Below are 22,124 nucleotides of genomic sequence, written 5' to 3' on the forward strand. Positions count from 1 at the left end.
CCCCACATCACAGTCCTTGACGGGTGGAGAGCAGCTACTGCTCTCCTCTTCCAATCCTACCACCTCATCTCCACTCATCTCCTTCCTGTACAGTATATGACAAAATCTGAGCAGAGATCTTTGGCTGGAATTGGAAATCCCTTAGGATGTGGTGTGATATGGATCTTGTAGATCATTAGGGTTATATAGTGTTCTCAAAAGATCCATGGCTGCTCCAGATGTCTTCCATTCAAATAATTCAGAGGGTCTTCCATATCAGATGAAGTGTTTAAGTAGCTCTTTTAACAATAATAAATCCTTGGTCCGGTGCAAGCTACAGAGATCCAATTACTCTGTGCACTGCAAATGCTGACATTGATGATTCATCCAGATTCTCTAAGAATCCCGAAATCTGTTTCTGTTCAATTTAATATCTATTTTGCTCTTATTTTCTTTTTTATAGTCTCGACACTGCTTCCTTTTGTAAATCTGCATAACTTTCTCTTTCCGCACCTCAAGCTCGTAATAGATGATCCCTTGACTTACCTCAGTCTGAGTAAGCTGCCCTGCCCCAACACATGTACCATCTACAGCCACGAACGCCCAGTGCACCAATCAGAGCAACTCTTATAGGTTTATTCTACTGCCATGCACTATTGTATCATAAAAAAAACTGAAATATAGATTAATTATACATTTTTCATAATTTTAAAATAGCTTAATTTTAGTTTTAGACCCTGAATTTAATAAATTATGAACATTAAACATGAAAAAAATGGCACTATGTAGTGATACACTACATAATGCCTATAAGACACATAACAGCGTTTAACACATTTAAATAATATTAGTTAACACATTGAGTCCTAAAATTCAAAAATGAAAATATAAAACTAAATTAACTAATAAATGAAAAACAACAGTTTAAAATGAAAACGAAAAAAACTAAATTGACTATAAACTTAATTGAAATTAATTGAAAAAAAAAAAACACTTTCATTTTATGTCTTTAAATCTACCTATTATATTTCCAAAGCACAAATCTATAGCGCACTCCAGCTTTATTTTCAATATTTATTTGTTGGCAGACCACTGCAAAGTACTCTTGGTTATAAGGAGAACTAAAAACCAAACAGCAAAGTAATACATCATCCTAATGTTTAAGAAGAAAATTATTTGATTTTTACAAAGACCACATTACTTCAATACACAAAAGAAAAATTATCCCCACAAAAACGCATTTTATGACTTGGGGACTACAGCAGAGTTTCCCAAAGTCCCAGCTGGCTGATGGGGGGCTACAGAGGGATCATATCACAGCCCCCTAATCCCTCCGCCTTCCCCCATGACACACCAACCAACGCTTTGAAACCAAAAGCATCCAAACCTAGACTTTACAAGCAATCATTTGTAAGGCAAGAGAATTCTGCGCTGTTTGTATGACCCCACAAACCTCTCTGGGGAGGGGACTGATAGGTCAGCTGATCTAACGTTGTTTTGAGTGTGACATTTTCAGACAGGACACATGAATTATGGATGATTTGATACCTAAAAAGCCAGGGCAGAGTGAATAACACCCTACCTATTAAAAAGCAGATTAAATGTCTGGAGTATAAAGGCCAGTCCCCATCTGGGACCGTGTCTTTCATAAGAGCAGATATACATTTGACCGGACTCACTGAGGGCCCAGATGGAGAATGACACTTAGCTCACAATAGCTCACATGAGAGCAAAGCAAATTTATGCTCACAACCTGTTAACCTATAAGGATTTGTAAAAATGACTAGTAAGTGGGTTGTGTGAATCATTAGTAAGTCTGGTATAAATAGTCTAATTTAAGGTCAAGTCAACATGGTAACAACCAATTTTGTTATTGTTAACTAAAACTATTAACTTTTTTTTTTTCGCTTATTGCAGTAAGGCTGAAATAAAATCTAAATACTAGATGAAAAACTTAAAAGAAAATTAAAAATGTTGCCTTTATTAAAAAGTCTTAAAGTTTAAGTTGAAGTACTATAATTACTAAAACTAAAATAAATCTAAACAGAAATATAAGTAAAATGAATAAAAGTGACAAAAGCATATAACAAAATTCATAAAAACCAAAAAAATTACAATGAACTATAAAAAAGCTATTTCAGAATATTAATAGTAATACCAAAATAACATTGTTATCAACCAAATTTGTTACAGTGTTTATGCAGTGAAGATCATACCACGATTTGTCCTTTGCCAATAATTCTGTCCGTGCTTTCTCCATCCTCCTTGTTCATCTTCGCTTTGTTGTAGCTCTTCTCGTAACACAGTAGACGTAATGTCTGGGAGCCCTCCAACTCGATCTCAAACTCCTGAGGCAGAAACAATACAGAAGAACTACATTACCCAGAATATATACAACAAATACACTTAAATAGCTACCTTGAGAACATCATTTTGGGAAAATTATTTAAAGTAAATAAATAAATAAAAAGAATAATACCAACAACAACATTATTATTAATAATAAAACACAGAGACTGCTAAAAAAAACTTCTGATTTTGCTTCACAAAACAGTCTAAGGGTACTTTTGATTAGACTTAGCACCTGCCATGCCTCATTTCCTCCCCTTTACTTTTGGGGATGGTAATTGCTCTTAATTAAAATGTAATATAATTTGTCCAGAAGGTCTTCATATTCCACATGGCCTTGCTTCTGCTGCTCTTAATTAAGATTTAATGCCTCAAGAGCATTTCAGCAGGCAGGTTTTTTGGTATCGATGGTGTATAGACAGGGACGGGCACGTGGGATTACCTCATTCCACTTGGGTTCTGTGGTGTATCTGTATACTCTTGTTTTGGCTTTATTCACAAAGATGCTGAAGGAGTCCACCTCTAATGTGCAATACAGATCTAAAGAGAGGAAGCGGTAAGAGGATCTGTAAGATACTGGCTCTTTACAGAGTGTTAGGACAGGCTAAGCAAATGTGTATATGACCTTTGATGAGCACAGAGAGGAAGAAGGAAAGAGACACATACTTAAGCTCTGTTTAAGTCCAGAGGCAGAATGGACAATTACATTCAAGAATCCGTACAGTCCAGTAGATTCATCCTCTGTAAGTGGAGAAAAAAGTAGAGAAAACTGTTCAAACATGTCTAGAATTCAAAAAAAATATTATTGAAATAAAATACAACAGAATCACAATAATAATAATAATAAAAAGGTAATTAAAAATTATATTAGATAAAAATAATATCCTCCAGATTTTCTTCTGTAATTTGATTAGATTGCTATGAATAAGACATTACTGAAAAGAAAAGTTTGTTTTAAGATGTGGAAAAATATCTGTTTAAACTTGTTATTTAAGCTGAAGAATCAAGCACAAGAAATCCAGAAAAATCTGATAAGATTGTAAACAGTTTTGATTTCATATTATCTGTAAGACCTGTGCAACTTTCTTACCATCTTTATTGACAGTGAGGGGTAATTGATGGACCGTCTGGAGTTTGACACATGAATTGGTAAGCATCTGAAGCTCCATGGATGTCAGGCTGAAGGTCTTAAAGCCTGGAAAATAAGCAAGCATTCAGCTGAAAAAACAAAAACACTACCACCTGATCTACTGCTGATTTCTGTGACAATGCCACTTACATTTCTTTTGCTGTTCTCGGATCACTTCCTTCCACTCGGCACGCTCGTAGTCCGATGAGATCAAAAACACGTAGCTCTGAAATGCATAACCGACATGGACTGTGAGCATGAGCAGGAATGTTGAAGAGGAGTGTGAGGATGAAAATCAGATACAACAGAAAGGCTGTGAATCACTGGCGCTTACCTTTCCATTGCGGTTGTGTACTCTAAGAGGCATGTTAGGAGAGTTCAGCAGCAGTAGCGATTCCTGTTCCGACAGCTTCTTTTTCAGCCTCTCCATGACCTTTGACCCTTTGTTGGCCCTCTGTTGAGGCAAGATGCAAAAAGTAATCTTAAAATCTAGTGTCTCGTGAACTTCTGAATGCATGCATGTTGCCCAAAAAATTATGTCCAGGTCAGAAGGTTTTGAGAGACAGCTTTTTACAGTCAAAAATATACTATTTCAAAGGTATTGTGTTCAAAACATTTAGGACTGGTAAGATTTTTCAATGTTTAAAAGTCTCATGCACACCAAGGCTGAATTTACTTGATCAAAAACTGTAAAAACAATAATATTGTGAAATATTATTACAATTTAATATATATATATATATATATATATATATATATATATATATATATATATATATATATATATATATATATATAATTTTTCCCGCAATAAGTTTTAAAATGTAATTTATAGGGCTGAACCAGAATATTCGATTATTCGAATATTCGTTGGGTGGGTTGGCATTCGATCTTCAATTTTGAGATTCGAATATCCTTTTTTTTTTTTTTTTACACCTGGCATCCCCCGCGAAACGGTTCTCAACTTGTCCGCCTGGCTGAACATCTGCACCAGCCAATGAAAGACGTTCGTGCTGACCTATAGCATATATGAGCCCGCTTATATTATGAGCGCGCTTGCTGCACATCTACATTTGAAATAATGAACTTAAGCGCGCAAAAGACGCGACATGTGAACGGACCCTCTGCTATCACAAAACCGAATGCGATGCATGCGTTTTCTTTCTGTCAACTGTCCCGAGATGCGAGCGAAAGTCTTGGGTCAGCGTGCTGTAGCTCTTGTAGTGCAGACGAGATGCGCCGATATGAAGCCGCTTTGAGACCACAACGAGAGTGAAAGAGAGAAGACGCGGTCCAGCTGAATCACTCACGCTGTTTTCAAATGACTGATTTAATCTGATATTTTGTGTGGATTTATTTATTCATCTAACCTACATGCTATATTTAATAAATGTTTGCAAGATTTTCCCTCATTATAAACTCGAAAGCTGCGGGAATGAGTAAAACTATGCGATATGCCTACACACAAATTCAGGACCTGATTAAATATAATTCTATTATACAGAGATTAAAAATATATATGTAAAATAAAATTCCATGACTTTTACTAAACTTTTCCAGGTCTAGAAATGGCTGTTCGCTTCCGGCTCGCTCTGTTAGTTTATTAAAAGATTATTAATTATGAACGTGTCGCATGTCCATATTGCACCAAAATGCAACACTGCACTCCCTTGGGTCCGCAGCAACACACCTGCCGCGTGTGAAGTCATTGGATGAACGTTTCTCGACACAATAAAAATGCAAACAGGCAGACAGACGCACAGAGATTCCTGCCTTTATTAGAGAGAAGAATATGTTCAGCCCCTCCCTCCGAAGCTTCGAATATTCGGTGTTGATTCCTATGGAAGCTTCGAAGCTCAAAAAATGGTATTCGGACCAGCCCTAGTAATTTATTCCTGTGATGGCAAAGCTGAATTTTTAGTATCATTACGGCAGTCTTCAGCATCACATGATCCTTCTGGAAACATTATTATATGCTGATTCACTGCTTAAGAACCATGTCTTATTATTATCAATGTTGAAAAAAGTTGTGTTGCCTAATATATATGTGAAAAAATTTAAAATTGTAATCTTTTTTACATATATGACTATAAACCTATTAATACACAGTGAGGTCTGTAAGTCTGAGAATTGTTTTTTTTTTTTACAATTTTTCTAATTTCATAAATTATTACAAATAATATCATCACCATCAAAATTTGAGTGAAATGTTGCCTAAAATATTCTGTACCCTCTCTCTCTGGATCTCACTCCTCAGGGATGAGATTTTGATCTTAATGGCATCCAGATCCTCATCAGGGGCTTGTGGGATAGGCAGGGGCTCAGACTCTTCTGCAGTTTGGAAGGTGAGGTCTGAGAGAGGAATGTACCACTTGGAGTCATACTGCTGGCTTTTCCTGCAGACAGACAGCACAAGGGAGAAATGGGATGATGGGGAAAATAATTTCATATCCAGGCAAAAATACATACTGAAATTTGATTATAGAGCACTGATGTGGGTGCAGACTGGGCCCACAGGTCTAAAGAGCCAGGATGTTAGGCTCAGGTTGTGAAAATAATACAAGTGTATCTGACTCAACAATACTTATATGGTAAATGAGAGTTGAAGTGGTCCATTTTTAAAAATAGGAAGAGAGTGAGATGACCGAGCAGACAGAATTAAGGAAAGACAGAAATGAAAGGAGAAGATGGGAGAGAGGAAACAAAGAGATTTTCCTTACCCTCCAATCGGCTTCTTCAGTTTGGCACAGAGCAGGAGGTCAGTGAAGAGAAAAACATGGCGTAGTTTCCGAGCCCCTTCCACAAGCTCCACCATGAAGCTGTCCTTCAACAGCTGACGGTTCTGTCATACACAAAAACAATGTAGGCAAATTTCAATTCAGACATATCTTATCTCTCTCTCTCTCTCTCTCTACACACACACACACACACACACACATAACTTTAAAAATAAAAGTTTGGGGTTGGTATTATTAGAACTTAAAATAACTTATCTAATTTAATTTGTTTTAAAATGTAATTCATTCCTGCGATGACAAAGCTCAATTTTCAGCCTTTTCCAGTCTTCAGTTTCACATGATCCATCAGAAATAATTCTAATATGCTAATTTTTTGCTTAAGAAACATTTCTTATTCTTATCAGTGCAGTGTACAAAACAGTGCTGCTTAATATTTTTGTGGAAACCATGCTACTTTTTTTTCCATATTCTTTGATAAATAGGTTAAAAAAAAACTAGAATCACCTAGAATCATTTTTGCTCAGTTGAATTTTTGCTGAATAAAAGTATACATTTCAAATATTTATACACACACAAAGTTCAAAATATAATGTAATGCTACAGTAATACAGTCAAATATAACAGAACATTTTTAACTTGTTTTGGTGAGAAGTGCCACTAGGGGGCAGACCCACTCTATTTCCAAAAACATGGCATCAACTCTCTGAAAAGAACAGTGAGCTGGTGTTGAGTCTTCTTTGCGTTTATGAAATGAGAAAATTGGGAGGACATTTTGAAACAGGTAACTCCGTCCACAGATCATATGCTAAGTGATAGTCCCGTGAGCCTAAGCAATGGTTAATGTGTGAAAACACACACATATGTGCATAACATAGCCCCCGGCCACATGTCACGCATCAGTGCTCCCACAGCAACACGTCACCTCTGCAGTGGGGAAACAAAAGATGATATCACAAGCATCTCATCCAATGAGACGCTCTAACCTGGCTCCACTCACCTCCACATTCAAAGATAACTCATTTTTGATGCAACATCATCACTGCCGTTGACTCATCCAAAAATGTATCCCTGGATGCTTGAGTGAATTTCCCAGCATTGTGTGTGTGTGTGTGATGTGCTGTCTGTAGCTGGGGACACAGAAGAGATGGAAGAGTCACCGCATACTCATTCCAAAACTCCCAGCATGCCAGCCATGTTGTGCGTCATTGCATTTCCAGAACAAAGTGTAATGGCTTGATTTCAGCTTATGGCACCGCCAAAAATTTGATTCTTATTCCACATGGCTCCATTTTCTGCATACAGAATTGCAGCGGCAGAGAAAAGAGCCTCTTTCCACATCTCTACCAACAGGAAGAGCAATTATATCATTTAGTCAATGCAAACAGTTCAATCAGCAGTTAACGGTGCCTATTTCTCCTCAGCTCAGCCGTTTTTGGCAGTAAATTAATGTGTGGGGTCTTGTGTAAGCAGATGGTTACTGTCTTAAAACGGGATAGATGAATCCAGTAGTGAATGCAGAGACTCAAAGAGCTGTTTGTGCTCAAAAGATCGCACTCAGCAATACTGAAACGGGATCCTGGGAAACACAATGTTTCCAAATGCTCCCACACCACCAAGATTATATTGGTTTCAAAGGGGAATCATGCAGGAAGCACATTCCACTTCCAAAGAGGTTATCTAAAACCTGTTTGCTGAACTCTTCATAAGAGAAAAGAAGAAAAAGAAGGGAGGGCGACATGTTTACAGAAAATAATAGTGTCTAGTGACATAACTGTGAAAGAAGGATGTTAATAATTGGAATCTTTTCTGGGAGCGTCCTAGGCTTTTCCGTGCTGATGGCCTGCACCCCAGCAGAGTCGGAGCAGAACTCCTGTCGGACAACATCACTAGTAAGCCAATTCTCAAATAACTGCTATGATGACTTTTGTTCTACCCACTTAAATTATAGAAGTACTTGCGTTGTCCAATCTATACAGACTGTGTCTGTTCCCCAAATAGCGAGGTCAAAATATAAATTTAATGCAGGATCTAGAAAAAATATGATTGTGATTAAACCAGAAAAACGCAAAATAAATGAACAAAAACTATTTTTAAAGCGTGGGCTCCTAAACATTAGATCATTCACACCCAAAGCAGTTATTGTAAATGAAATGATCACAGATAATAATTTTGATGTACTCTGCCTGACTGAAACCTGGCTGAAACCAAATGAATATTTTAGTCTAAATGAGTCTACTCCACCAAGCTACTGTTATAAACATGAGCCCCGTCAGACTGGTCGTGGCGGCGGTGTTGCAACAATATATAGTGATATTCTCAATGTTACTCAGAAAACAGGATACAGGAGGTTTAACTCATTCGAAATACTTCTGCTTAATGTTACACTGTTAGAAATACAAAAGAAATCTCTCCTGTCTCTTGCTCTGGCTACTGTGTATAGACCACCAGGGCCATATACAGATTTCCTAAAAGAATTTGCAGATTTCCTCTCAGATCTATTGGTTAATGTTGATAAAGTGCTAATTGTCTGAGATTTTAACATTCACGTTGATAATACAAATGATGCGTTAGGACTTGCGTTTACTGACCTAATAAACTCTTTTGGAGTCAAGCAAAATGTCACTGGGCCCACTCATCGTTTTAATCATACGCTAGATTTAATTATATCGCATGGAATTGATCTTACCGATATAGATATCGTACCTCAAAGTGATAATTACTGATAATTTCCTTGTATCGTGCATGCTGCGTATTACTGATATTAATTATATGGCTCCGCGTTATTCTCCGGGCAGAAATATTGTTCCAGCCACCAAAGACAGATTCACAAATAACCTGCCTGATTTATCTCAACTGCTCTGTGTACCCATAAATACACATGAACTAGACGAAATGACTAGCAACATAGGCACTATCTTCTCTAATACATTAGAAGCTGTTGCCCCCCTCAAATTGAAAAAGGTTAGAGAAAAACGTACTGCGCCATGGTACAACAGTTATACCCATTCTCTCAAGAAAGAAACTCGTAATCTTGAGCGCAAATGGAGAAAAACTAACTTGGAAGTTTTTAGAATTGTGTGGAAAAACAGTATGTCCAGCTATAGACAGGCTCTAAAAGCTGCCAGGGCAGAGCATACCCGCAAACTCATAGATAATAACCAAAACAATCCAAGGTTTTTATTTAGCACATTGGCTAGATTAACAAATAAACAGACGCCACCCGATCTAAATATTCCCTCACAGTTTAATAATAATGACTTTATGAATTTCTTTACTGATAAAATAGATAACATCAGAAATGCAATATCAAATGTATATTCTACTGCGTCTAGTATTTTAGCTTCCTTCATCGCACCCAAAGAAAAACTGCAGTGCTTTACAACTATAGGACAGGAAGAGCTAAATAAACTTATCAGTGCATCTAAACCAACAACGTGTTTATTAGATCCTGTACCCACTAAACTACTGAAAGAGTTGTTACCTGTAGCAGAAGAACCGCTTCTCAATATTATTCACTCATCTTATCTTTAGGTCACATCCCAAAACCATTCAAGCTGGCGGTTATTAAGCCTCTTATTAAGAAACCACAACTAGATTCTAATGAACTGGCAAATTACAGACCCATTTCAAATCTTCCGTTTATGTCTAAAATTTTAGAAAAAGTTCTCTCTGCTCAATTGTGCTCCTTCTTGCAAAAAAATTATCTCTATGAAGAATTTCAGTCAGGTTTCAGGCCTCACCATAGTACAGAAACTGCACTTGTTAAAATTACAAATGACTTGCTTCTTGCTTCAGACCAAGGCTGCATCTCATTGCTAGTATTACTTGATCTTAGTGCTGCGTTCGACACTATAGACCATGACATACTCATAGATCGATTACAAAACTATACTGGTATTCAAGGGCAGGCTTTAAGATGGTTTAGATCCTGCCTGTCCGATCGCTACCACTTTGTTCATTTAAATGGGGAGTCATCTCAATTATCACCAGTAAAGTATGGAGTACCACAAGGATCTGTCCTAGGTCCTCTGCTATTTTCAATATACATGTTGCCCCTTGGTAATATTATTAGAAAATACGGGATTAGTTTTCATTGTTATGCTGATGATACTCAACTATATATTTCAAGACCAGATGAAACTTCTAAACTAAGCTAATAGATTGTGTAAAAAATTTAAAAGATTGGATGACCAATAATTTCCTCCTATTAAATTTAGATAAGACAGAGATGTTACTTATTGGACCAAAAAAACAGTACACAGAATCTCTTGGATTACAATTTGCAACTAGACGGATGTACTGTTACGTCCTCTAAAGTCAAAAATCTGGGTGTTATATTACACAGCAAATTGTCCTTTGAAAATCATATTTCCCATGTTACAAAAACAGCATTCTTCCATCTTAGAAACATTGCCAAGCTTCGAAACATGCTACCCGTTTCTGATGCAGAAAAGCTAGTTCATGCATTCATGACCTCTAGACTAGACTATTGTAATGCACTGCTAGGTGGTTGTCCTGAATCTTCAATAAACAAGCTAAAGATAGTCCAAAATGCAGCGGCTAGAGTTCTTACCAGGTCAAGAAAATATGATCATATTACCCCAATTTTACAGTCTCTGCACTGGCTACCTATTAAGTTCCGTATCATTTACAAAATATTACTTGCCTATAAGGCCCTAAATGGTTTAGCTCCTGCGTACCTAACTCGTCTTCTACCACGCTACAATCCAACCCGCTCTCTAAGGTCGCAAAACTCTGGACTTTTGGTAGTACCTAGGATAGCAAAGTCCACTAAAGGAGGTAGAGCTTTTTCACATTTGGCTCCCAAACTCTGGAATAGCCTTCCTGATAACGTTCGGTGTTCAGATACACTTTCTCTGTTTAAATCTAGATTAAAGACACATCTCTTTAGCCAAGCATTCACATAATGCATCTTATAATCTTGTACTGCAGTTATATCTGATCAAATGTACCACATCCCGTGGTAACTAGGAATTACAGAAGCTTCAGTCTGGATCCAACCCTTAAATGATCTGAGATGACCGAACACCTGAGAAAAGATAATGCCAACCCCTCAGAGGACCTCAGAGGATGCCAAAGCTCAGACAACATACAGAATTAACAAATTTTGCCATAAGTTAAATATATTAAGGTTCTGCAATATATAAATATATTGTGGAAACTAAATTCCTTGTAGAGCTGCTTTGCAACGATTTGTATTGTAAAAAGTTGACTTGAAGGAACTTTCGCAGATCTCACTTTGCCACAAGCTATTAATCAAAGGGAAGATGAGGCACTCTGTACATGATTCTTGTCCCACTGGTAGTGAAAAAATATTATCTTAAAATCAGGCTAAAACATACAGTGCAGAAAGATCCTCTAAAAGGCCAGTGAGCTGTTTGAATTTGAATTTATTTATTTATTTGATCAGGGACAATGCACAAAAAAAACATTAGTCTAAAAAAGAAGAGATGTCATGTGCCAGGTTATAGCAAAAAATGCTAATTTCCACCCGCAGTCCCTGGACAGGTTGATATTATACTTACACAAATTCATAAAATATATACAAAATAATACATGGAAGCATTACTTCACTCACATCATAAAAATACTCTCCACTTCAGGAATTTATCACTCACTTACTCACAATTTACACCATTCATATCACAGACATTCAGTGTGTACAGGTTTGCTTTAATAATAACCACTGTTTGGTCAGGCGTGTAAAAGTACTATAGTTTGTACATGAAATAATTTCGTTTGGAAGAGTATTCCAAAGGCTCACTGCTTTATAAGAGAACGCTTGTTGGCCATATGTGGTTCTACGTCTGGGAACACTGCACTCTCCTCTGACTGTCGACCGTGTGGCTCTAGAAATTTTCTCCGAATTTAGTGTGACAAATTTTCTCAAAGGGGGAGCAGCGATGTTATGGATAATTTTAAATAGAGCAGAAATTTGATTATATTTAATGAGGTTTTCAAAACTCAATATGTTGTGTTTACTTTGTATTTTACAATGATGGTACTGGCGAGGCTTTTTATCATGAATTTTTATGGCCCTTTTATATAATGATTCAAGTAATTTTAACGATGTTTTACACGCCTGAGACCAACTAGACATGCAATACAGAAGATGTGGGACAATCATAGTATTAAGATATATATTTGAGGCTTCCATAGTTAATGAATTTCTGATATGTTTATAGTTCATCAAATTAAATTTCAATTTATTACCAAGTTTTTTTATGTGACTTTTAAAACTAAGGTTCGAATCAAGTATCAGACCTAAATATTTTGTTTCATTTACATTTTTAATTTTTTGTCCATTAACTTGAATTTCTTGAGTTAGTTGTAATTTACGTTTATTTGAAAAAAACATTGAAACCGTTTTATCTACGTTTAAAGTCAGACAGGACGTCTGCAACCATTCTGCAACTTTTTGCATCTCTTTTGATAATTTGTCAGCAACCTCCAGCTCGTTTTCCCCAGAAGTGAAGATCACCGTGTCATCAGCGTACATAATTACGTCAACGTCCGAACACACTCTAGGGAGGTCATTTATATAGATGCTAAAAAGCAAGGGTCCCAAAATGGACCCTTGCGGTACTCCCATCGAGGTGGCTCTAAACGCAGATTGGATGTTATTAATTTGTACACACTGATGTCGGTCACTCAAATAAGATCTTATCCAGTTTTGGGTGTGCTCTGAGAGACTATATTGTTTTAATTTACTGTAAAGTATCTGGTGATTGACAGTATCAAAAGCTTTACGCAGATCAAGGAAGACTGCTCCCACCACCCTTCCCTGATCCACATATGCCCTGATAGTTTCCAGGAAGTAGCAACAGGCAGAGTCTGTTGAGTATTTCCGTCTGAAACCAAATTGCATTGGATTTAAGAGAGATTGTGAGTCAAAGTGGGTGGTAAGTTGCTCCGCCACCGTCTTCTCGAGCACTTTTGACGCAGCTGGGAGGATGCTTATTGGACGATAATTGTTCATGTCATGTTTGTTTCCAGACTTAAATATAGGGGTGACAATCGCCGGTTTTAGGACTGCTGGAAAAATACCCTCACTAATCGATTGATTGATCATTATTGTCAACGGATCAGAGAAGATGTCCTTATATTGTTTCAAAAAAGAAGTATCGAGTCCATAAATATCTTTTGCTTTGCTGCTGTTTAGTACAGTAATTATTTGTTCAACTTTAATTTTAGTTATTGAGCCAAGATTAAAATCAGATTTATCACTGATTATAAGAGGGGAATGAACAATTTGAAAATTTTGAGCCAGTTTTTGGACAATGTTTAAAAAATATTCATTAAAATTTGTTGCTATTGCAAAAGAGTCATCAATAACTTTTCCATTTATATTGAGTTGAATATTCTCACATTTTGACTTTTCTTTTCCAATCAGTTTATCAATAGTTTTCCAAATCATTCTACTATTACCTTGTGCATTTCTAATGATTTCAAGAAAAAAACTGGCTTTGGCCTTTCTAAGCTCAGCTGTAACTTTATTTCTTTGACTTGTAAAAGCAAATCGATCCGTTGTTAGTCCTGATTTTATAAATGTTTTTAGCGCCAAATCTCGCTTTTTCATCATATCCCAAATAATTTTGTTGAACCATGGCAGATTTCGTTTTGCATGTCGCTTTCTTTGCTTATTTTTTGTATATTTGCTTATGATGTTATTTACAGCAAACATAAGATCTCGACAGCCCTGTTCACAAGATTTTTTCTCCAGGATGTCTGCCCACTTTGTTTGTTTTAAATCTTTTTCAACCAGTTGTAAATCTTTCTTTGGAATGAATGCAATACACATTTTACTATTCATTGGATTTTCGTTCTTACACCTTGTTTTTATCAATTTTCTAGCTACTAGGATTAAATTGTGATCAGACATGCCTGTGATTAGATTATAAGTTTTAATTATTCTCTCGGGTTTATTTGTCAATATTAAATCTATTAAGGTTTGAGAAAATCTTGTTATACGAGTTGGTTTACTTAATAGTTGTGTCATTTGAAAAGGTTGTGTTATTTCTTTAAGTTTGTTTCTACATGATTTCTCAAACCAATTTAAATTAAAGTCACCTAAAAGAATGACTTCTTTTCCATCACATTGTTTAAGTAAGTTACCAAGAGACATAAAGAAATCATTAGTAGCTTTAGGAGGTCGATAAATTGCTAATACACAGAAAGTCATTTGAGGAGATAAAGTAATAGTAGTCCCCACACACTCCAAGTTACAATCACTGATGTCCAGTTGTTTACTTTGGATGTGATCTTTTACATAAATCAGCACGCCGCCGCCTTTACCCTTGTTTCTGTCACGTCTATACAAAGTGTATCCCGACACTTTCACAATAGAAGAGGGAATAGTAGGAGTTAACCAAGTTTCCGTTAAGCAAAGATAATCAAGATTTGAGTCCGTTAACAAATGTTCAATCTGCTCAGTCTTTGAAACAATGCTGCGGATGTTTAAGTGTCCTCCGAAAATGCCCTTCGGCTTTATTTTCGGATTCCAAAGCACGCTCGCGTGATTCACAGTCTGAAACAGTTTCATTTGCTGCTGTTTAAGTAAGGCGGCAGTATTTGCAATTGCTGCTGGCTTAGCATGGATCACTGATGTTAATATTTTCTCAGGAAAGAACTTAGGAGCAGAGTTTGTCAGGGGGTTACCTCGTTTTCCCACGCTGAAGCCTTGAATATGGGTCAGCGGCGCTTCCACCCCATGAGTGGAAACAGCTGATTGTAGAGCGTCCACACGATCTTGATAATCCACAGGCCCGGGGTTTAGATGAATATCCCCACATAGAAGCAGAACCGTGCAGAGAAAGACAGAATATCCTCGAGTCCGACTTGCTGGTACCATCCCTCTGAAGCAGCGCCGCTCGCGCAGCGCACTACGGGTACATGCTCGCCCGTCATTTAAAACGTTTGAATATATGGTGTATTGGCACCATGAAGCAAGTGGCATTGGCACGACTATGTTTGCGAGCGCCGTGGCCTGCAGCAAAATATGGCGGTCGCGTTCACGAGTTCCCCACAATTGTGTCAGTAGAAGAAACAACACATACAGAGTTACCCAGAGATGTAATGAGTTCTCTGTTTTAGTGCGTTTCATGCGTGAATTCCAAGATGCAGAAATTCCATTTGCGAAAAAATCATCTGGCGGTCTCCCAGTTTGTTTTAGGAAAGGTGCAGCAGCACCTGCCGAGCGACTGCTTTCCTCCGTCTCCGCCATGATTACTCTCATTCGCTGACTGGTTAACTTTATGTAATAAGCTGTTCCCTCCCTTATACTTTCTATCCAACCAACAACAATACAATAAAAACATGCACCCAGCAGCAGACACTAAACTGTGTTTCTTTCAAAGAGCCCTATATATCAGCATTTACATGACTGGCATTTCCAGAACAATCTCACTGTAGGTGAAATGCAAAGCCTCTCTTCCTCTCTCTTTCTTCTTCACCCTGCAAAACATGGGCGCGCACACACACACACACACACACACACGACCCAAAACAAAAAAGCTTGGCATCTTAAATTTCTTCTGCAAACACTTGTACAATGTATACCAGTATCTTACAGTGAACATAATGTGCTTTTTTCCTCTCTGTAAAAGACGAGACGCTCAAATGATCTGTCTCAGCACATCAGATGACATTTTCCAACAGTTTGCCTCCAGTACAAACATGACAATAGCAATATCTCATAATCACCCACTACAAACAGACTGAAACCACTGAAAATTAAACACACAGCCATTCAAAATAAAAAAACGGAGCGGCTCATACAGTTTGTGTTTGTGTGGTAAAGACAGAAAGCCCTCTGGGTTGCACATTTTTAGCCTTCTTAACATAACAAGCTACTTAAAATGATTACTTTTATTAGTATTACAGGCATATCCCCGACAGCATTACATTGTTCATAAAGAATTAAGTAAATTTTTATGTGCTTAAATTACCTCTGGCCTAAAGGTACCCAAGATCATCAGGTTGTGTATTCATATACATTTGATGTGTATATTCAGGCATTAGCATGTTTGGATTGCTTCTGTGCGTTTATGTTAATGAGTGTGTGTGCGTACACAGTCTGCAATGTCACATGTGTGCAGCAGCTACATACAAAGCCCATCACACATCGCTGCGTGCACATGTATCGCAGACACTGAAAGCTGCTTTGTGAAATCGGCAGGTTCATTTGCATTTTAATTAAGTGGCTTCGACCCAGCTAGTGCAGGCCTCTGGGGCCACCCTGAATTTCTTCTCTCTCTCTCTCACCCGCATACCTCCAGTTTCCAGCACGGGTAACACTAGAAGCCCATAGCTAATCAACGCAACCATGACCTGAACAATCATGCTAATGCTTCCATCTGCCCACTGATATCAGTTCTGAAGTTACTCTTAAATAATGAGATCATTGTTCATTGGCATCAACCAAAGAAGTAAGCTTAGGGCACCATACTGTACCTCTCCGCTCAAGCTAGATGCATCTCTAGAATAACTAAATGAAACAAATTAATGAAACAATAAGAAATACACTGATATAAAAATAACAGCCAATACCAATAAGCCAGTAATTATTTTTATGTTATTGCAGGAAACCAATAAATGGCTAAAAACTATACTATTTTGTGTAAATAAGTAAAACATGCTATTCCAAAAAACCTATAAGCAAACAAAATAGATACGCTTTAAATGCTACAAGCTAAACAGTGCCGGATGCTACATACCAAAGTTTAATAATCATGGTCTCTTACTATTAGTGATGCAGGCCCGAGCTAATAAAGAAATCATGGTTATTAAATCATCAAGAAACTATAAAAACAAGAGGAAAGTAAACTAAGGCTTGTGTTTTCTCAGACTGGACTGAAAGACAATAAGCTCCACAACAACACATTGATTTCCATGAGTTCCTTTCATGCACACACTATCAATATTTGATCAGTTGGTCCGTCCACATGCGCCTGAGGGAGGAAGGCGGGAGGCGCGTAGAGAGCAGTAGCAAACTCCTCCTCACTGTTTACTCGAAGTAGGCGGAGCCTGCTCCACACAAGATGGCCTTTTATGAATAATCAATGAGTTGGGAGTCAGAGCGAGGTGGCTCATTAAGGCAAATTACACGCAAGCGCTGCTCACCATCAATCACACACAGCAACAATTCATCTGCCACTCTCCTGAGGCCACATTGCTGGAATGAAGGAGGCGGCACAAAGAGTCTCTGTGTCGAAAACAAAATTGTATCTTCCCAAGATAATTCTCTTTAAGGGTCAGCGAGGGTATGTACTTTCTTACCGCCTTTAACAAATGACATCATCATGACTCAAGACAATTAGTAAGCATGTACCGAAGAGATGATTAAAAATAAATCCCACTAGATCTGAGCACAAACAACTCAAATGCAGCAAAGAGTTCAGTAACAAATAGAGGATGTTTTATTTATAGCATAAACCCTCTGTGGAGAGAGTATATGCTAGTGTGAAATAGAGAGAAGGCAGAGTCGCCCAAGGATAGGTTGTGCGGAGAGCAGAGGGTGGGTTGGCTCTGAGATGGATGGAAATGACTGGCTGTATATCCTGATGGGAGCTCATTGGCTGGATGGCTTCAGGGCACCTGCACATGTGCGACCTGGAATTTTGACATTTCTGTGCCCTTTAAAAATATGTTTTTGACAAACACTCTCCATCGTAAACAAGATGGAAGACTTATGAGAGAGGGAGAGGGGTAAGATGGAAGGAAGGAGGGGTTTCTGCACTCACCTCTCCCTTCTTCACCGTCATGGACTGGCGACGCGGCGTGCTCTCTTCGTTAATGCTAGACAGGAAGTTCTGTGAGATGCGGAGGGCGTCCTGAAGGAGGGGGTAATCTGGGTGACTGGAAGGTGTGTGTTTCAGAAGATCCTGTATAAAAATGAACAAACATTCAACCAAAAAACAGATTTAAAGGAGACCTATTATTAGGCTTGGGCGGTAATATGGTATACCGTGGGATCTAAAAATAGCAACGGTATCAGTTTCAATACCGTTATACCGTCATAAAAAAAAACAATGCATTTATATAGGAGACAAGGATTAAATATTAAATATAATTTATTTAATGCCTAAAAATGCGTATGCGTGGTTGTCATCACGTGACAGCGTGGAGGAGAAAGAGAGAGAGGGGGAAAGATGGCGAGTCGCGCACCAAGTGACCTGGTCTCGAAAAAGAACACAACTTCTGCAGTTTGGCAGTATTTTGGGTTTCGACCGAACGAGAAGGGAGAGGCGGTAAATACGGACGAGGCAATTTGCAAATTGTGCAACAAAAAGGTGACCGGAAGAGACGTAAATGCCTCGAACCTAAGGTCGCATATACGAAACCACCATCCACTCACTGCTGCGAGGATGGACCGGAGTTCAGATTTAATTTAATTGATTCGTGTGTGCGTCTCTGCGCGAAAACTGTTCTGGATGTTTATGTTAATTTAATTCTGTTTGACTGTTGTATTTGCACTTTTATAAACTGCAATTTGTTGCTAATAAAAGCTGTTAATATTGTTGTGCATGTTATTTTGTTATTGTTTCAGTATTAGTGTTTGGTATTCAGTTTCTGAATGGTTTAGGCACAAGCCAACAGTTTGGTGACGCTGTCTGAGCCTTACGTCATAATTTTTTTATTATTCACGGTAAAACAGGGAGGAGGTTTGACGGTATCAAAATTTGGATACCGCCCAAGCCTACCTATTATCTCTCCTTTTTACAAGACATAAGTCTCAGGTCTGTGAAGTTTCAGCTCAAAAGACCACACATCTCTTTAAATGCAAATGAGCTGCTGCTCCCTGTCCTCTTTTGCAGAATAGGGCTGTCTTTACAGTTGGTTCCTCAGATACTCCATATTACTTTAAAATTCTGATATACGGTTTTCTGAGTGCACACATCCGAAGCACACAGTAAAAACAGCTGTCACACAGCATGTATATAATATACTAAACAAATTTCTTTTTATGTCTTATTGTGCTTAAACGGTCAAATACACACAAGTTTATGAGAAAAACATGAGTTACAAAAACAGTTGGTTATGTCTGAAGGTAAACAGCTGGGAAAGAAATCGCATGTTTATATTAGATCTGTGTGGCAGCAGCATAATATACAGTAAACAAATCAATAAATCCACTGCTCTCTTGTCTCCTCTGAGGCTGGGACTCCAAACAGTGTTCTGTGCTTTTCAGTGCAGCCAAAGACAGAACAGTAAGCATGCTTTGCTCGAACTTTCACCATGGCGTTAGAACTGGTACAAACTGTTGTCGCTTGTGAAAACACAATGGCGGCACCGTGAGTGGCAACTTGCAGATTAATTGGCCATAATATAATAATAAATTCCCCTTTCTACGTAACAGGGGGAGCGAAATCTGAGCGGCTCGTTTTTCACAAGCTTGTAGAGACAGATTTACTGGGTTGTTCTTTTTCACGTTTTCTGGTTTGCACTGGATGCACGGATATGCATTTGTTCCTTATGTTGTTTACAGTCCTTTTGGACTAAGTACACTCCTTGCAACGTGGAATCTCACCTAAGATGGCCGTGGAAAGTAAACTTCCCAAGGCACTATCTTGCGATTGGAACGTATCCTAAATATGAGCAATAGTAATAGTAAGTGATAAACATAAATATTTATCTAATGCATAAAGAAAATATGATAAACTTTACTCACATGTAAAACAAGTGTGCTCCGGGTCACTCTGTCCACTGGTTTATAGAGCAGAGCTGGCAAAGACAAGACAGAAGAGAACACACACAGTGGGCGATTATTCACAAGAGCCACTTTCATACTGCAGGCTCAAATGCCGATGTTTGAAACCTTATCTAATCCACCCACTCAATGGGTTTTATGCAACTGAATTTAAAAGAAGCAACGACATGACATGCTGAGAGCAAAATGTGCAACACTTAAGTTCAAAGAAAATACTACAGATAAAATAATGACCATATAATATGAAAACAATAAATGCAATCCTGCTGTTTCTTACTTTCCAGTGAGTATTTGGCTGTCAGGTCCTTGCACTCCTTGGTGCTCCTGACCTTGAGACTCTGCAGAGATATCAGAGACAAACTCAGGATCAATAAACCTGTGAAGTGCACACCATCATGCAGAGCTGGTAAATGTGATCTCATAAAGAACATCAAATTTCTATTACAGAACAACTATTTTCCCCATATTACAGCAGATATTCCTCTGACAAATGATAGCTGGTTATGTAGATGGATTGCTATGTAGATTGTACAGCTTATCAGACTTGTAAATAGCACATGATAGTCCAAACATTACATGTAAAAATAAACAAAACTTACTGTTAAATACTTGACTGTGTACTTATTCTGTTATGGTGTATATTCAACTTCTCTCTCCTTTATTCTCTGTATATTGAAAGAATCCCTTTCGGCAGAGACTAAATTAATAAATTAGCTTTTCACATTTGATCTACATACGGTAGGCACTAAGTAAATGTTTCCTATTGCAAGATTTACACTGGTGACAATATGTTCTAAAACCCACTAGAAATTGTCTACCCCCGCCATTGCAAACAAACAATTATCCTAATGCTCAATTTTGGTCGTGCTAGAAGGGAGGAATATCCAAAGTGTAAAGAGAAGTTGGCATGACAACGGCTGGTAGGGGGAATAAAGTGGGACGAGATGAGCATCATCATGTAGATTTTATTCTAGACACCCTCTCTCCAAAACATTTAGCAAGGCATAAAATCTCCTTCTGAACTCTGAAGAGCATTGAACACCACTTTTAGATTTGCTATCCTGGTCTCTCTGGTTAACCAGTCATTCTGAGTGACCCCATGGAGGATTGCGGCAGGTAAAGCCCCGCATAAAAGCTGGAAATTACTGGTTCTTTGATGGCAGGATGCATCAAAGTAGATCTGATTGGAAGTTGTTGAAGCAACAATTCCACTTTCTTGTTTTCCAACTTTAGACCAATACAATAAGCCTGAATTAGGGATGATAAAAATACTGGTACTTTGTCCATAACAAAAAAATATTTTGGCTTTGCTATCAAAATTGGTCTCAAGAATCATTACATTTCAGTATCAACTATGATACGGGATTCTATCCACCTTATTTTTCCTATAAGTGCGGGCGTAGACATTTTTGTAAATTTAATGTGTCTGGCTTCCAGTGTCACCCACCTCCAGCTATTTTTTTTTGATATTCAAACTGGTGTGTCTTACCATACTATTTTAACGTATTATCCAAAATATGAACACACTGGGTTGTAGTGCAAACCATTTTACCATTTACTGCACTTTGTTATTCTTCTTGTTATTTCCCTAAAGCGGTTAATGAACCAAAAGTCTCGCACATTGACAGAAAACGGCTTACTTCCACGTTGAAAAATAAGGTGGATAGGTCCCTATGATTTCCGTAATCTGGAAAACGAGGACAAAATCACGGAATCCAGTCATAAAAATGGAATTTACTGTATAACGCGGAATGTCACGGAATTTACCAAATTTTGGATGAATAAATCAAAAGTAGGTCAGTTCACTTAAAACAAAACACGACAGAGACTAGTGTCTGCGAATATTAATCCGCAAAATACTTTTTAAATATGAATCCTGCATGTCTCTGTATGAATGAATGGCACAGACACGCAGTTTCGTTTATGTGCATGTAACATTATGTGCATCTACATTAACATTACAATATATGAACACATGAACATAATCTCTAGAATTGCTCTGAAAGTCACTTCATGAGCGTTTTGCCGTTTCTTTTGAGAAAAACTATGGTCATATCATATAAACAGAGAAACTTAAAGGTCTTAAAGGAACACTCCACTTTTTTTGGAAATAGGCTCATTTTACAACTCCCCTAGAGATCGGATCAGAATCGGATCAGACCATTAGCATTTGGTCATCAAAAATGACTAAAGAGTTTTG

The 22,124-nt window shown here is 37.8% G+C and overlaps 1 protein-coding gene across 1 annotated transcript in view; it reads right to left on the reverse strand.

The window, feature by feature from the left end:
- The window catches only part of LOC306862055 (breakpoint cluster region protein-like), a 78,786-nt gene that overhangs the window by 5,914 nt on the left and 50,748 nt on the right, over positions 1 to 22,124 (reverse strand). Inside the window, exons 6-16 of the mRNA XM_079404653.1 lie at positions 20,202 to 20,262; positions 19,886 to 19,938; positions 17,958 to 18,098; positions 6,178 to 6,299; positions 5,688 to 5,853; positions 3,792 to 3,911; positions 3,608 to 3,683; positions 3,419 to 3,523; positions 2,995 to 3,069; positions 2,771 to 2,868; positions 2,196 to 2,327 (exon numbers count right to left, since the gene is read on the reverse strand). Coding sequence (XP_079260779.1) covers positions 2,196 to 2,327; positions 2,771 to 2,868; positions 2,995 to 3,069; positions 3,419 to 3,523; positions 3,608 to 3,683; positions 3,792 to 3,911; positions 5,688 to 5,853; positions 6,178 to 6,299; positions 17,958 to 18,098; positions 19,886 to 19,938; positions 20,202 to 20,262 — 1,149 coding nt within the window. The remainder of the gene's footprint in view (positions 1 to 2,195; positions 2,328 to 2,770; positions 2,869 to 2,994; positions 3,070 to 3,418; positions 3,524 to 3,607; positions 3,684 to 3,791; positions 3,912 to 5,687; positions 5,854 to 6,177; positions 6,300 to 17,957; positions 18,099 to 19,885; positions 19,939 to 20,201; positions 20,263 to 22,124) is intronic.

The sequence above is a fragment of the Barbus barbus genome (assembly GCF_936440315.1).
Source record: "Barbus barbus genome assembly, chromosome: 43".
Taxonomy (NCBI): Eukaryota; Metazoa; Chordata; class Actinopteri; order Cypriniformes; family Cyprinidae; genus Barbus; species Barbus barbus.